General features: G+C 35.5%; 1 protein-coding gene across 2 annotated transcripts; it reads left to right on the top strand.

Annotated features, from left to right (window-relative positions):
- The first annotated feature begins 4,273 nt into the window (after window positions 1-4,273).
- LOC106056857 (uncharacterized) lies at window positions 4,274-10,226 on the top strand. 2 transcript variants are annotated; one of them, XM_013213752.2, is made up of 4 exons: window positions 4,274-4,727; window positions 6,810-6,911; window positions 7,025-8,011; window positions 8,456-10,226. In XM_013213752.2, exons 1-3 carry the CDS (start codon window positions 4,479-4,481, stop codon window positions 7,985-7,987), a joined length of 1,314 nt encoding a protein of 437 aa, XP_013069206.2. In that variant the 5' UTR covers window positions 4,274-4,478; the 3' UTR covers window positions 7,988-8,011; window positions 8,456-10,226. The 2 variants fall into 2 exon arrangements, with proteins under 2 accessions (XP_013069206.2, XP_055880009.1); XM_056024034.1 differs by having other exon boundaries at window positions 4,275-4,727; window positions 7,025-10,226.
- The last annotated feature ends 3,815 nt before the right edge of the window (window positions 10,227-14,041 follow it).

A 14,041-nucleotide genomic window follows, 5' to 3' on the forward strand; every position in this document is an offset into this window, starting at 1 on the left:
ATTCACTAGACTCCTTTCACTTTTGCTAAAATTCATCAAAATTATGGGTTATTTTGTTCTTAGACACCAATGTTCTTACGTTTTCTAGTCACGTGTCTGTCAAATGTCACATTCAAATAGAAATCTGATTTGTGCGACTGTCAAATGTCACATTCAAATAGAAATCTGCTTTGTGCGACACCTTGTGAAATAGTCCGGCCTTGAAGGCTTAACCGACCACAAGTGACTTGACCCAGAAAACATGTCTTTGTAATGCTTCAGGCCAATATTGTCATTGGAGTAGATCTAAATCTAGTCAGTTTTTTTCACATTTTTACACTGATAGTGATTGGCTTAGCATACTTGCATTAGGCCTGCAGTTCTACCTCTCTCTCTCTTTCTCCCTGTCTCTCATACACACTCTCCATTAAAACACACTGCGCCAAAAAACATTTTGAATCTGTTTATATAATTTCACTTCATGCGCGAATATAGATCTCTAATTATAGTAACAGTAAGCAGAATTACCCCTCTCCTCCCTCTGTATGTTTTGATGATCAAAGTTCAAAGTTCAACCCGCACCGCGGTAGTGTCCCACTTGCCGCCTTGTTGTATCTAACGAAACACTGAACCATCTATAACTGAACCATTTCGTTGTTGATGCAATCAAGGGCAGACAACACCTCTCCCATTTCACCGCCAAGTCAACATGCACCAGATTTTTTTTTTCTTTGTTCGCGTGCACCGCTCGTGTTTCCACATGCAATAAAAGAAGAAAAAATTTCCACCACAGCTTCGTTGATCCATTGAATAGTTCGTTAATCGTCCGTATAAGTAGGCCTAACCCCTGCAGTCCCAGCAAACGTACACTTCACATAACTGTAACACTGAACTTAAACTTAAATTAGAGACAATGTTATTGTTCAGTCGTAGGATATAGACTAGGACATCAATGTTTAAATGAAATAAATTTAAGGCGATGTTAGCACGTAACCCAATTTTATGCTTTGATATGGCAGGGAAATAACAAGCTGGTAGTATCACGTCGACTAAATGTTGAGGGTTAGATTCTCTTTGATAGAGAGCATCGCTCTTCTTCAAATAGGAGAAAGGTGTTTAATTCAACTACGTATAAACAGACATTCTAAATTGATATAGATCTAGTCTAAGATAGAAATACATTTTAAAGCTCAAATGAAATAAATGTAGCCTACACACAACAGGCATGCCCTAAAACAAACCCACTGATCAAAGGAAACTCCTGTTTACTCATCCTCACACTCTGCCCACTGACATAGAGATCTGATTGAAAACTACTCATTATCTCCATAGTCCACATGCTTTGTGATTAGCTAAGGGCACAGCCGCTGTCCTGTGCAACAGTTAACGAGCCTGATTGCTGCATTCGGCTTTTGCAACCAAGAAATGACCTCGTATACTTGTCATTAAGACTGGACCCGTTTCCAAGACTCAACATTAAGTCAGGGAGAAAGCTCCTTAGAAAAGAGATTGTTAGGCTAAAGGGGGCCGAAAAGGACCTCCAGTGAGGTGCCACATGGAACCAGTTTCATTGTACTTGAAGATGAAAGAAATCTTTAGCAGTCAGTCTCAATACGGCAGCAGTGCTGGTATATAAAACGAACAATTGATGGTCTCCCAGGCGTGCTCGGCGTCCGGCTCAGTGAAGTATCCGAAAAGGCCCTAAGCTATTAGAGATATGGGACCTTTTAGATGCCCTTTATAAGTCCATATATACGTCAGTGTTTAATATTTTTGGGAGGCCCTAAGCAGAGGCGTAGAGAGAGAGGGGGGGGCAGGGGGCAGGATGCGGCCTATATTTCTATGTGATGTTCAAGGAAAATGGGGGGGGGGCGCCAAAAATGTCACTTGCCTCGGGTGCACGTTATGCTCACTACGCCTCTAGCTTGTGTTGTCTAAACATGGCCCTGGCTTGATAGCGGCCTCGAGTCCACAGTGCCTCAAACAGGTTTGAGTAATTTGTATCAGCGTGAAAAAAATTAAGCTTGTATCATTGACCTCGAGTTTAAGAGACGAAGTCTGGATGCGACAATCAAAAATCAGGTTTCCTTAGTGGAATGTAGAACGCCATCACCTGTTCCTAACTGGATCTGATCCCATGATTTTGATCTCGATAGCCTAAAGCTGTGCCACGACAACTTCTCTCTATATATACATTTAATGCTTATTATTGTTATGTTTGTAATGTCCTTAAATAATATAAGAGTTGTAAATATACCTCGGTACTTTTTAAAATCAAATCAACCTAACCTTGTAAATAAATGGATATACATGTAAAAACAAATGTTCGTTTTTTGTGTGTTCATAACTTTGTTAGATGGGATCTGATTAGTCCTCTATCTGAGCTGAACTGCGCTGTAGTTTCCAGACAACTTTCCATTTAATTTTTCTTCTATAAGGATGTTTTGGGACCAATGCCTTGTTCGAGCCTCTCCATGGAGTACGCAATTATGGAAGACATGACCGGCATTCTCTGGTGACACCCCACAATGGCAAATTTAACTAGTCCAAATTTTCAGCTTCCGGTACATGTGTTGTCTCATTCTGTTGTGTCCGGTCCTGAAAGGGGGAGGGGGGGGGAGTTCAAAATAAAATGTTGATCATGATAGCTTTCAATAGGCGCTCTTCTGTAAGTTTGGGTGAGAGCTGGTCCATGTATGTTTTTGTTCATTCTACTCTCTGTTACCTTCCTCATATCACCCGGACAGTGAGGAATTTTAAATCGTTATTTCGTTTTCCCATTAAATGAACTAGTCGGTACTACTTTCTCATTTTCTTCTATATGAATGTGTGCTGGGATCCATATAGATACAGATCTGTTAACTTTTATTCTCTACAATCCTTTGCATTATTTTCTATTAATTTTTGTTTGTTTGTTTTAGAAAAGAATTCTCAATCAGTGTCATCTTGTCACAGGTAATGGACGCTGCCAAAAAAAAATAAATTAAAAACAATCCAGACATCCTTTATGGAACGCACACTGTCCCGCCCACTCAACTTTGTTTGTCTCTTCTTATCATTGACTTAGCCGTAGAGTAAGACTACAGCTTTAGTAATGACGCAATAGATGTTGTCAAGAACCAGCAATGACGACACATTCGTGTACAGTCGCAACTGTAGATTGGGTATTGGTATCTGTGTGTGTGTGTGTGTGTTTTAGGAGAGGGCGTTAACGTTTTGTATTCTCTGGGATCATTAAAACCGTAGGCCATGCACGTGCTATCAAGAGAGAGACATGTAAATAAAACCCCTATGTATAGAAAACGTTCCATTAACCTATGTCATCTGGACGTGCTGGCAATCTAAACTATCTACAGGATACTAATAGTCACTGTTAGTTGGCCTAGGAACCCCTCCCCCCCCCCCCCGAAATAAACTATTTCACACAATGATCTGTTTTCCTACCAGTCACCTACAAGTTATTGGGCTTCATTAATGACATAAATTAGCGATAATTCAAGCGACAACCTTATAAAAACTGAAACAGAACTACAGTTACCAAATTGCATAAGCGAAGCCAGGAGATGGTAACTTGATATTATATGTATATATAGGCCCTATATATGACGAAGAAAGAACGGAGACTCCCCCCCCCCCCCCCGAAAAAATCCTTGCTATTTCTTATCTTCCTTTCCTCTATATTGATTGGCGCATTCAAATTCCTTTGTTCAACCCAAACTTTAAGTTTTAGTTTAAATTTCAAGATGATACAAAAGAACATTTTTAATTTGCAGTCTTCCCAGAGCACAACATTTTATTCCATCCACTATCATCGAATTCTTTTTTTTTTTTTTTTTACAGTGATGAATTGGATACTTGAGTGATTGCCAAAAAGTTATATATGTAGATTAAATTATGAATTATTTATTTACATTATTTTTTAAAATTTGTCTACATAAAGAACATCTACCCAATCCGTTCCCTTTTTTTTTTTGTCCCCATCGCGCCTACAGCACACCCTTTTTGATTCGACCGCGAGTAGGCCTACCTTAGAATGTATAGTAATTTAATTAGTTATATGTAGGTCATTACAAATGACAGTTTTATCAGTGCATTCATTTGTTCATACCTAGACCTCTATTACTAAAAGTTGTTAAAATGTTATCGATCATTATGAGCGACCTTGTAATTTTTAAGATTACGTCAGGCGGATGACGTGTACTTAGAAAATAGAACAAGGCAATTTACCGGATTTCATCAGCACGGAGAAATCTCGAAGTTAGCGTGTGATCAGTCATTTATATTCATGAGGCGGCTTCGTCAAGGTTAGCGAGCTGTTAGCTGATTGGTCCAGTCAGATGTTTTGAGTTCACGCCGCGCAGGCTCAGCTGTATTTCACTTTTGCCGGTGTACCTTTGGACTTGGAAAGTTTTCGTGTGGACAATTAAACTGCTGTTTAATTAATTACATTTAACTTTAGTTGTTTATATTCGAGTAATAGCTTCAGTGTTCATATTAAAATGGTGAGAGTCGTCAGTCAAAATTTTAGCCCTCCCAGAAGTAGGCACTCGTCTGGAGATACGGATAGGGATCTTGCAGAAAGAACTAACTTGGCTCTGTCGTCTCTGGGTCGTAAAAAATGCGATTTGCCGGAATATGAATCTTCTAGCGACTCATTCTGGGATTCTGAATTGGATGGTGAACATTATGACACGGTCGTATCTGAAAGTGGAGAAAATAGTCAAGATATTAATGGCAATGCAAAGTCGGTAAGTTGAAATACGCTTGACCTACTTTATCACTCAGCTGCTTGCTGATCAGCTGTCCAGGTGCTGATCGTCTGCAACTACGTCACATTTTGTCACTTAGTAAACATTTCATTATTTTAATATAAAATGCATACCCAATTATAATATTTGAATATCAGGAGATTGTTAAATATAAATCTACATTTAATCTCTGTATTTGAAATATATTTTATGTTTAAAAAAATGATAGATCTAGATCAACATTCTAGATCTATTGCTTTAGCAGCTGATCGAGGTCACCACGGGAAGTTAACCTGTTACCCAGCTGATCATAGACCCGCCCACTTTTAGACATAAAGAACTGCAAACCGTATATTTCGTATATACTGAATTAAAGTTTATTTCTATTTCACAAAATAATGACGTTATTTGTTATGATGTTAAATTTCGATTTTAGTTGGTCAGCTTCGTTGTAATTTTCATGCTAAACTGACTCTATGCGTAGCCTTCAACCCTGCATAAATTAACTGACTTTTCATTTGGCCACTCCCTTTAGCTCTAGCCATAGTCATACTCCCTCTTATATATAAGCGTCTCGGGCTTTGCGAGGCAATGTCTAGGCTAGTGGATGTCTTTTCTAGATTCCATCTAGAATCTAGTTGCGACATTTTTTAAAACAAAAAATGTAATATAGATCTAGTCTTTATTAATGATTAGTAGATATAAAAATATAATATAGATCTAGGAATACTATACTATAGATCTAATCAATATAAAAAAGCGTAGCGTAGATCTATATTCTACACTAGTGACACTAGATTTTCTAATAGACATAGTCATAGTAGACGACATAGACTATAGAATAGACTATAATTCTAATTAATCTATTAAGTCAGTATAGACAGTATAGATCTAGACTCTAGATGATAGATCTATCTAGCTAGATGATCAAATATATAATTCTAGATATCTAAATTCTAGAAACACATCATGGTCATTTTTTTAAAATTGAGTCTGCACTCTGGTCTCTAGTCTAGAATCTAGACCCTAGATTCCTAGAATCTAGATTCTAGATAGAATAATCTAGATCTATTTACTATACTATAGTAGAACAAGATCATCTAGCTAGTTAGAGTTCTACTCAATCTAGAATAGAATAAATTCAAGATTTTGTCAGAGTAGTAAGTCTATAGTGACAGTCTTTAGAAGTTTACATTTAAGAAGAATTCATAGCTGAGTTATAGATCTAAATATTGAATGGTGAATCTAATCCAGACTGACTAATAAAAAAAAAAAGTAAAGTTCCCCTTTCAGACCTTGGGATCAATAGGGCAGATAAGTTTGTTTGTCAGCGGTTAATAAGCAGGGTGTCATGTGACCAGCATAATGACCAACTACCCTTACTTTCCCCAACTAAAGTCAGGTACCCATTCGCCATTAGAGCTGGGTGGACTAAAGGGCGCCCTAAAAATCCAGAAATTCAAAATCACATTGTTACCAAGCTTCAAATCTGGGACATCAAGTTCAGAAGCCAAGTACTTAGCAACTTAGCCCCCTTTAGTCCAGAAAAGGTAGATCTAGATGCAGGTCTATTCATTGTCATATGCTCACTATGGTTGATGGATGTGATGCTAAATTAACAAGCTGAACTTAAAAATTCTTAGTCTAATATTGTTTGTAAGAAATTTTAAATCATGACTCACTAAATTTCACCCCCAAACAGCTACACCAAGAGAATGGCCCATGCAGACAACCCTCCAACCAGCCACAGCAATGTAGACCTCATGAAATCACCAATAAAACCTACCAGAAGTCAGCATTCCTCTGTTACAAACCTTTTTATTTACCACACAGATGCAATTTATTGTCACTTGGACCCTAGAGGATAGTAGCTTAAAGACCAACCTGCATGTGTCACATCAACCCTTTTACAAAGACCCACATTTTCAACCCATAAGGCATTATTTCAGGCCATTTTGTATGTACATATGTACTCATTCAACTAGTTATTGAACACACTAATAAAACTGGCATTTTGATCATCAAATATTTTAAAATTTTATTTGAAATATATATGAAAAAATATGAAATCTTTTCTTCTAGGATGTTCAGAGCAAGAGAAGAGAGCGTCGAAGAGAACGCAATAAGTTGTCAGCACAAGCATATAGAATGAGAAGAAGAACTCAGAATGTTAAAGAACAGCAAGTAATTATATTTTAAATGACTAATACTAGTACTGTAAATATTTGCTGCTTGAAATAGCAAGTACCAGTATAATAAATAGGATTTGTAAACACAAAAGCATTTCTTTCTTTCAGGAATTGATGCATTTGGAGGCAGAGAACAAAAGACTTCATAAACTTGTTGAAGCGTTGGAAAAGAAAAAAGAAGATGCAAGACAGCGCCTTAGAGGTTGTTCAGTTGCGGAGCCACTGGGAGCTGTGGGGGGAATGTTGCCTCCTCAGCCTTCAACCCATAAAGAAATAGCCCACACAGGCATCAACACAAATAATGGTCCAAGTTTTAATGCCCGCCATGATTATACCACTTATCACCCTCCCTTAAACCCTCATCCTGCCTTAACACCAAGCCTTCCTCATCCTAACCAGGTTCCATTTAAGGTACCTGAAAATGCTGAACCAGTCCTTGTAAATAGCAACTCACCAGATCGCAAAATATTCTGTCCATCTAACCAGAACAGTCCCTCTTCAGCTCGCATCTTTTTCAATTCTAATGATTTCAAGGGCACATTGATTCTGCCAGAATTTGCTAAGCAGATACCAGCAGTTTGTTTCCCTGCTGTCATTGCTGTTCCTTTGGAGATAGAAGAGAATACTTTGAACCTCAACTTAAACTGTAAGCCTGTCAAAGTCTCTTTCCCCAAATCTAATCCCACTGAACCTCCTTGTCCAATGTCTGATGATCTTTGTAGTGGCACGCTGAAAAATGAAGCTTCAAATGCCACTTGGTGGAGAGCCAATGGTAATCCACAATATGGCAGTCAGGGAGAGTCCATTCCAGAAGCAGTGTTCAGTGGTAAAATGGAAATGTGCAATGCAAACATGAACAATAGTAATTTTAGAAGTATTGCCAATGATCCTAATGGGAATTGTGATAAAAATTTACATATGCAACAGTTTGGTGCCAAATCTCCACAGTCTTTCAATATGAATCACATCATTGAAGAAACAGAGCAGACCCAAGTACCAATGGCTCAGCTCAAGGCTAGGCATCCTAAAAAACAGTACTATGACCAGCATATGCCAGTTTCTGTTCAGTAAATGCTGCAAACCTAATGTAAAAAGGTAATAAATGCACCATTGTTGTAAATTTTTTTTAAGTTTTTTAAATCCTTGTAGCTGAGATTTTGAAAAAAAAAAAATCAAAACACTTGTTTTTTTGCAATATTTTTATCATGCAACACTTTGATTTTTTTTTCGTTTGAAATTGCATGATAACTTTTACATTTGTATAACATTCATACATTTAATGTGCACATATTGCACCACCAAATGTAAATTTTTAAAATACCATTCATTTTGTTTGATTTCAATTATTTTACTTACAAATTACTATGATCTACATAGTAGTGGTCCTAGAGTGAGCCATCCAAGATCTGATTTATTTAACTAAGTTTTGTTGCAAGAAATCTTTTTATTACTGATAATAGTGCTTGTTTGATGGAACTAGTTAAAGTGGGTTATCCTATTTTATCATTCATATATTTTATGCGTTTATTTTTTTTTCAGCTGTAATTGTATTCTTTTGTCCACTGATTGACAGTCTTTGGCTTTAAAAAAAAATGGGTGATGGAAACATTTTGTCTATTTTAATATAAGTATAGTCTTTTTATTCATAATTGTGATACACAAATAAAAGAATGTAAATTAATTGTTTTAAACCAATATCCTTCCTTTTTTTTTCTTTACCTTAATGAGCTAAACTGTTTTCAGAAACATGAAATTATAGGCTCATTACAGTTAATGTAGAATTACAATTTTACCTGGTCTTTTCCTTAATTACATTTGTTTTCTATAAGTAATTTATAACCAAGTTTTTAGCCTAAAGATTATTCTAATAACCATCCCATCAAACCCCCCTCCCCTTGTCTTGTTTCTCTGCTCTATGTGGGCAGCCATAAAGTTAACAGAGGCCTACATTGTGATACTGCATTTTGTTCTCCTTCTGTATTTGTTCCACTTTATATTTAGCCAGAAATGTTTTACTTTTATTGAAATTTAATAAGTTGTATTTGTTAACATTGTTTTTTTTTTTTTAATAATTTTAATATGTGGCTGTCTTCATTCCATAATGCCTATAAGTGTATTCTCAGTGCACATTGATGTTAGATTGAATCATAAAGATTTATTCTTTTTTATATAAATATTCACTTGGTAAAGAGCTCTCTAGGCCTTTGAGAAAAGGTAACTTACGAACATGGGGTACACTTTAGAATAGTCTCAAAACCATTTACAAACACAAATCTTTGTCTATCTATACCATTAGGGCCATGTTTCTTTCATAAAAAAACCCAGTTAAGATTGTTAGCTGTCCATGACAAGTGACAACTTCTCAACATTGTGACAAAATGATCTAGCTGCCATATAATATTGCCAACAATTGTCTCCATGTTCTTCAGCATTTTGTAATTAATTTACACTGAAATTGTCCACCCTTTTTATTTCTACGATTCATCCATTTAACCTATTAATTAAATAGTAATTTTTTTAAATATATTAAATTTTTTAGGAAAAGTATTGTACAAATTCTAATGTACATTTTTAAAGAATTTATAAATAATGACTTAATTTTTTATCAGTTAGTAATGTTTATACCAATACAATAAAAAAAAAAAAGTACCGTTACTTTTATAATTCTATTTCGTAAAATAGTGTTATTGTTAAAAAAACTTCCATTACATACACCAATATTTGTAACAAGTTTTGAACATTGTTTTTACATTTAAAAATGCTTGTATTGTTTTGTAGTATCAGGATACTTTTGCCTTTTAACTTCAATCTCATTTCCATTATGCATTGATGTATTATTATTATTATAGACTTGCTTTTTAATCATAATGTAAATAGAAATGTAAGTAGCTTTGTCAACATTACATTTCAATTATAGTATGCCTACTGCATTGGATTCCTATAAATGTATAACTAGAATTACTTTTGTACTAATTTTTAACACTTTTGTAAAAAAAAAAAAAAATAGGCAACATTAATGGTACTTATTTGGATGCATTTATAGATTTTCATTATCATACAGCACCAGCTTGAATTTATTCTACAATGATTTTAATACTGAAAGTCTAGACTTTGTTTTTAATACAACAGTTATGTTTGTTTATTGTTAATGAATCTATTCATTTTGTATTTGTGTAAAGTTTCAATGAACTTGTTTTAAACTTTTTAATGCACACATACAAAAAATCATTTGAATTGTTCATGTTTGTCTATGGAATAAGTCTTTCATATGATTCATAAGCACTACCAGTTATTAAATAACAAAAAGTCATTATGATCTTTCTCATTTATCTGTTGTAACATTTCTGTTTGCCAATTTTAGAAATTTTGTTTACACACCACTAGTGGAACTCTGGGACACTCAAGGATTAGTGATGTTGAAGTTTAAACATGATATAGGTTTAGGAGATTGATCTTTGTGATTATATCATAACGATCTGCAATGTCAGATCACAAAACTTAAAATGTATTTAATTAAACAAAATGTTATTTTAAGCTTGCAGACAACTGCAGTAATGTTTTAAATAAAATCAATTAAAACTTCTGTGCCAAATTGCAATTATTTTGGAGCAACAAGTTTCACCAATAAAGAAAAATGAAAGCTTATAGAAATGAGCGGAACAAGTCTAATGCTCTAGTGTTAAAAAAAAAATCCTAAATGAAATGACAAAAGAATATGCTATAGATGAAAGCAGAGGTTTTTGTTTAAAATGTGAGTATATTTCACCCGATAAAACTATTTACTTAGCTATAGCATGAAATCAAATATCTAATAAAAGGTCACTAAATAAAAAAATATTAATACATATTACTCCAATTTATAAATTAAATTGATCATGATTACATTGTCTTTTAGAATTGGTTGAGGGTTTCAGACTTGTGTAAATCGCATCTTGAACAAGAAAAACATAAAAATACTTTTATACAAATACCTTCTTTATGAAACTATATATAGAGTTTTCTCGTTATAACTAATGAATGTTAAGATTTTTTAAAGCAGTGGACCATTTTTTTTTACCCAGACCCAGAGAATATATAGATCTACTACACTTTGTCTTTATAATACTCCAATGATATGCCTTTAGATCTTGACTTAGGCCTATAGACTAAGACGATGCGCAAAATTTTTCTTGAACATTACTAAACTCTTGAATATATAAAGCCTTACATTTGAAATCACTGATAGTCTTAGACAAAAAAAAAAGGTTACAAAGACAGTTTATGTGGAAACAAACTCAAAATCGGCCCCCGAAGTGGTCCGCTATGGCAGGTAAAGATAGGTAGGTTTCAATATTTTCAGAAAGAATATCAGAAACTATGAACTACTATCTATCAACAACTACAGCCCTATACACGTCATACAAAAAGAAGAGACGTGCTTGTGTCGCAAGTGTTGCCGATACTGTTGTAGTGTTAGTTTGACTAGCGACTTGATACAACAGGATACGGAGATTTATCAATGTTATTATTACATTGTTAATATTCATAACTGATATGTTATGAAGACATAGTTAAAACGTAAGTGTCACAAAGACTGCACCACGAATGAAGAGATTAGAAACAGGATTAATACAGCAATTGGACCCCACGATGACCTGCTAACACTGTCAAAAAACGTAAAGGCCACATCACAAGGTCCTCAGGACTGGCAACGACCTTCCTTCAGGGAACAGTACCAGGAAAAAGAGGAAGAAGTCAGAGAAAGTGATGGGAAGACATCAAAGAATGGACAGGCCTGTTAGTGAATAAAATTCTATCAAAGGCAAAGGACAAAGAAGAACGGAGAAAGACGGTTGACAGATCATGTGTGGTGCCCCAACCGCCTAACAGACTAAGGGATAGGTGAAGGTGAAGTTCAATGTGAACCTGGCCTAACTGATGTTATTGAATGATTAATTGCTTTGTAAGGGGCCTGTCTCTCATTCAAAGCCTCCACACAAAAATAGGGTCTATAACTCTTCCCTTTAAAAAAAAAGCAACTTCTCCCTTTAGTTCAGAGTTACAATATGATACAATATGTTACAATATGATACAATATATTACAATTTGATGTCAACAGAACAGCTATTCTCCTTTCGTAAGGGGGGGGGCGCTAAAAAAAAAAGCATCTATTGGTTCTCTCTATCTTTCTGCATGCCCGACCCTAGGCCAAGTGAATCTGGTGGCCCCTTATGAAATAGAAAATAAAAAATAAACAGAAAAAAAAAGTACGCAATTTATTTAAAACTTAGTGAGTCCAACTAAAAAAAAAAAGGTTTTGAGTCCTGTGCTCCTACTACCAATAGCAAATGTCTCAGCGAATGCAGTAGGCTACTTTGATTTCTTATTTTTGACAGATACGCTTGGAAGGACTCATACCTCGTGTGGAAGGCAACAGTATAAGGTAATTCTAATTGGTGTCAGCTGATGCGTGGTTGGCATAATATAATAGAGGTCTCCCACCTCCCCGAAACACTTTAAACCAGCTTAAGTTAAGTGCCGCTTGCTTTAACTGATATAGAAGAGAGCAACTGTCATGAACTTCCGAGTAAGACACCCAGACAGGCTGCGGCGGGATACACATTTGAGACCGAAAGGAAAGGATAGGTCGAGGATATGCTTAGTCGGTGAAAAAAACTGAAATCGACCAGAGGCAGACAACGGTTATGTCTGCGCTGAATGTAATAAAATCTCTAGATCACAGCTATGACTGCGTTGCCATGTGACATTCTGTACTTTTCCCAATCTTTGGCTCGAAGACAAGCTATGTGTAGTACTGTATACATTACATTTATTTTGTAATTATAAAAAATCCACAACAAAGATTACCGTTTTAAGGGAAAAGTGATCTAAATATTCAGTTAATGACTACGATGGTTAGGGGTCTATTATTAATGATTGAATTGTCTGTTAGAATTGGTTGATGGTTTCATACTGTAAATCACTGCTTCCTGAAAATTATGGCACCATATTTAAAAGATCCAGTCTAAATTATCTTACTAGATCTAATTACATCTAAAAATCATCATTTAGTGCAGAAGCTAATTCAGCTCCAGAGGACATTCTAACTCCAAGCAAAGAGAAGTTCCAGTCAGTGCTATCACGGGAGTCTTATGGGTGCTAGAGGATTTATTTCCACACTTAAACAAACTTTGCTGCTGTTCACACTATTTGGGTACACATACATCTGTTCTTCTTCTTCCGCTTCGTTCTCATTTTACATGTTGGAGGGTTCAAATCAGTATTCCTATTTCTGAGATGAACGGTTTCCAGATCAGGCAGTTCTCTGAATAATCTTTGGAGGGCTTTGGGTCCAGAGTCTAGTTCGGGTCTCTTGATTTAGTTTGCACTAACGAAGGACATGGTCAGCATTCTCTGGTGATGCTCCACAAGGGCAGGTTTCGCTCGTCCCGACATTTAACTTCCGGAACATATATTGTCTCATTCAGTGAGCAAGTATTTTTTGTGGAAACTAAACAAGTATAATCACTGGTCAATTTTGACTGACTGTAATTTGACAGCTGTCACAAGGGTTAGGCCTACAACTAGTAAGATAGTTCCACAGTTCCAGAACATTATGCACGAGTGTAAAAATTAAATACGACATATTAAGTACAACTGTATATTTGTGGGGATATTGCGATATAAAAAGACAACAGCTATTTAAAAAAAATCGTAAAATTGGTTTCAAACATTGCTAACTTCTGTACTAATTTTTCAACGTGGAGTGTTGAAACAAAAAGTAACGAGAATATAATACAGTGTACATATGAATTAAAAGACATTCTACACAGTTAGCGTATCTTTCTAAGTTATATATACATACATATATATATATATATATATATATATATAATATATATATATCTGTGACATTTTACGTCTCGAGAGACGATCTTTTCCCTTTGCAACTTCTTGTGTGACTAAAGAGGCCAATCCTTGATACACAGCTGCGATCGCAGGTTGGGCATATATAATCACCAGGTGCCGTTGCATTTTCACCCTTCTTTCTGCTTCTGTTGTGTATGACATCTGCAATCCCAATCCGTGACCCTTCCTTTATACTATCTCTCCATGAGGATATGGATATATTTCTATACATATTTC

This window comes from Biomphalaria glabrata, chromosome 3 (genome assembly GCF_947242115.1).
Source record: "Biomphalaria glabrata chromosome 3, xgBioGlab47.1, whole genome shotgun sequence".
Lineage (NCBI taxonomy): Eukaryota > Metazoa > Mollusca > Gastropoda > Planorbidae > Biomphalaria > Biomphalaria glabrata.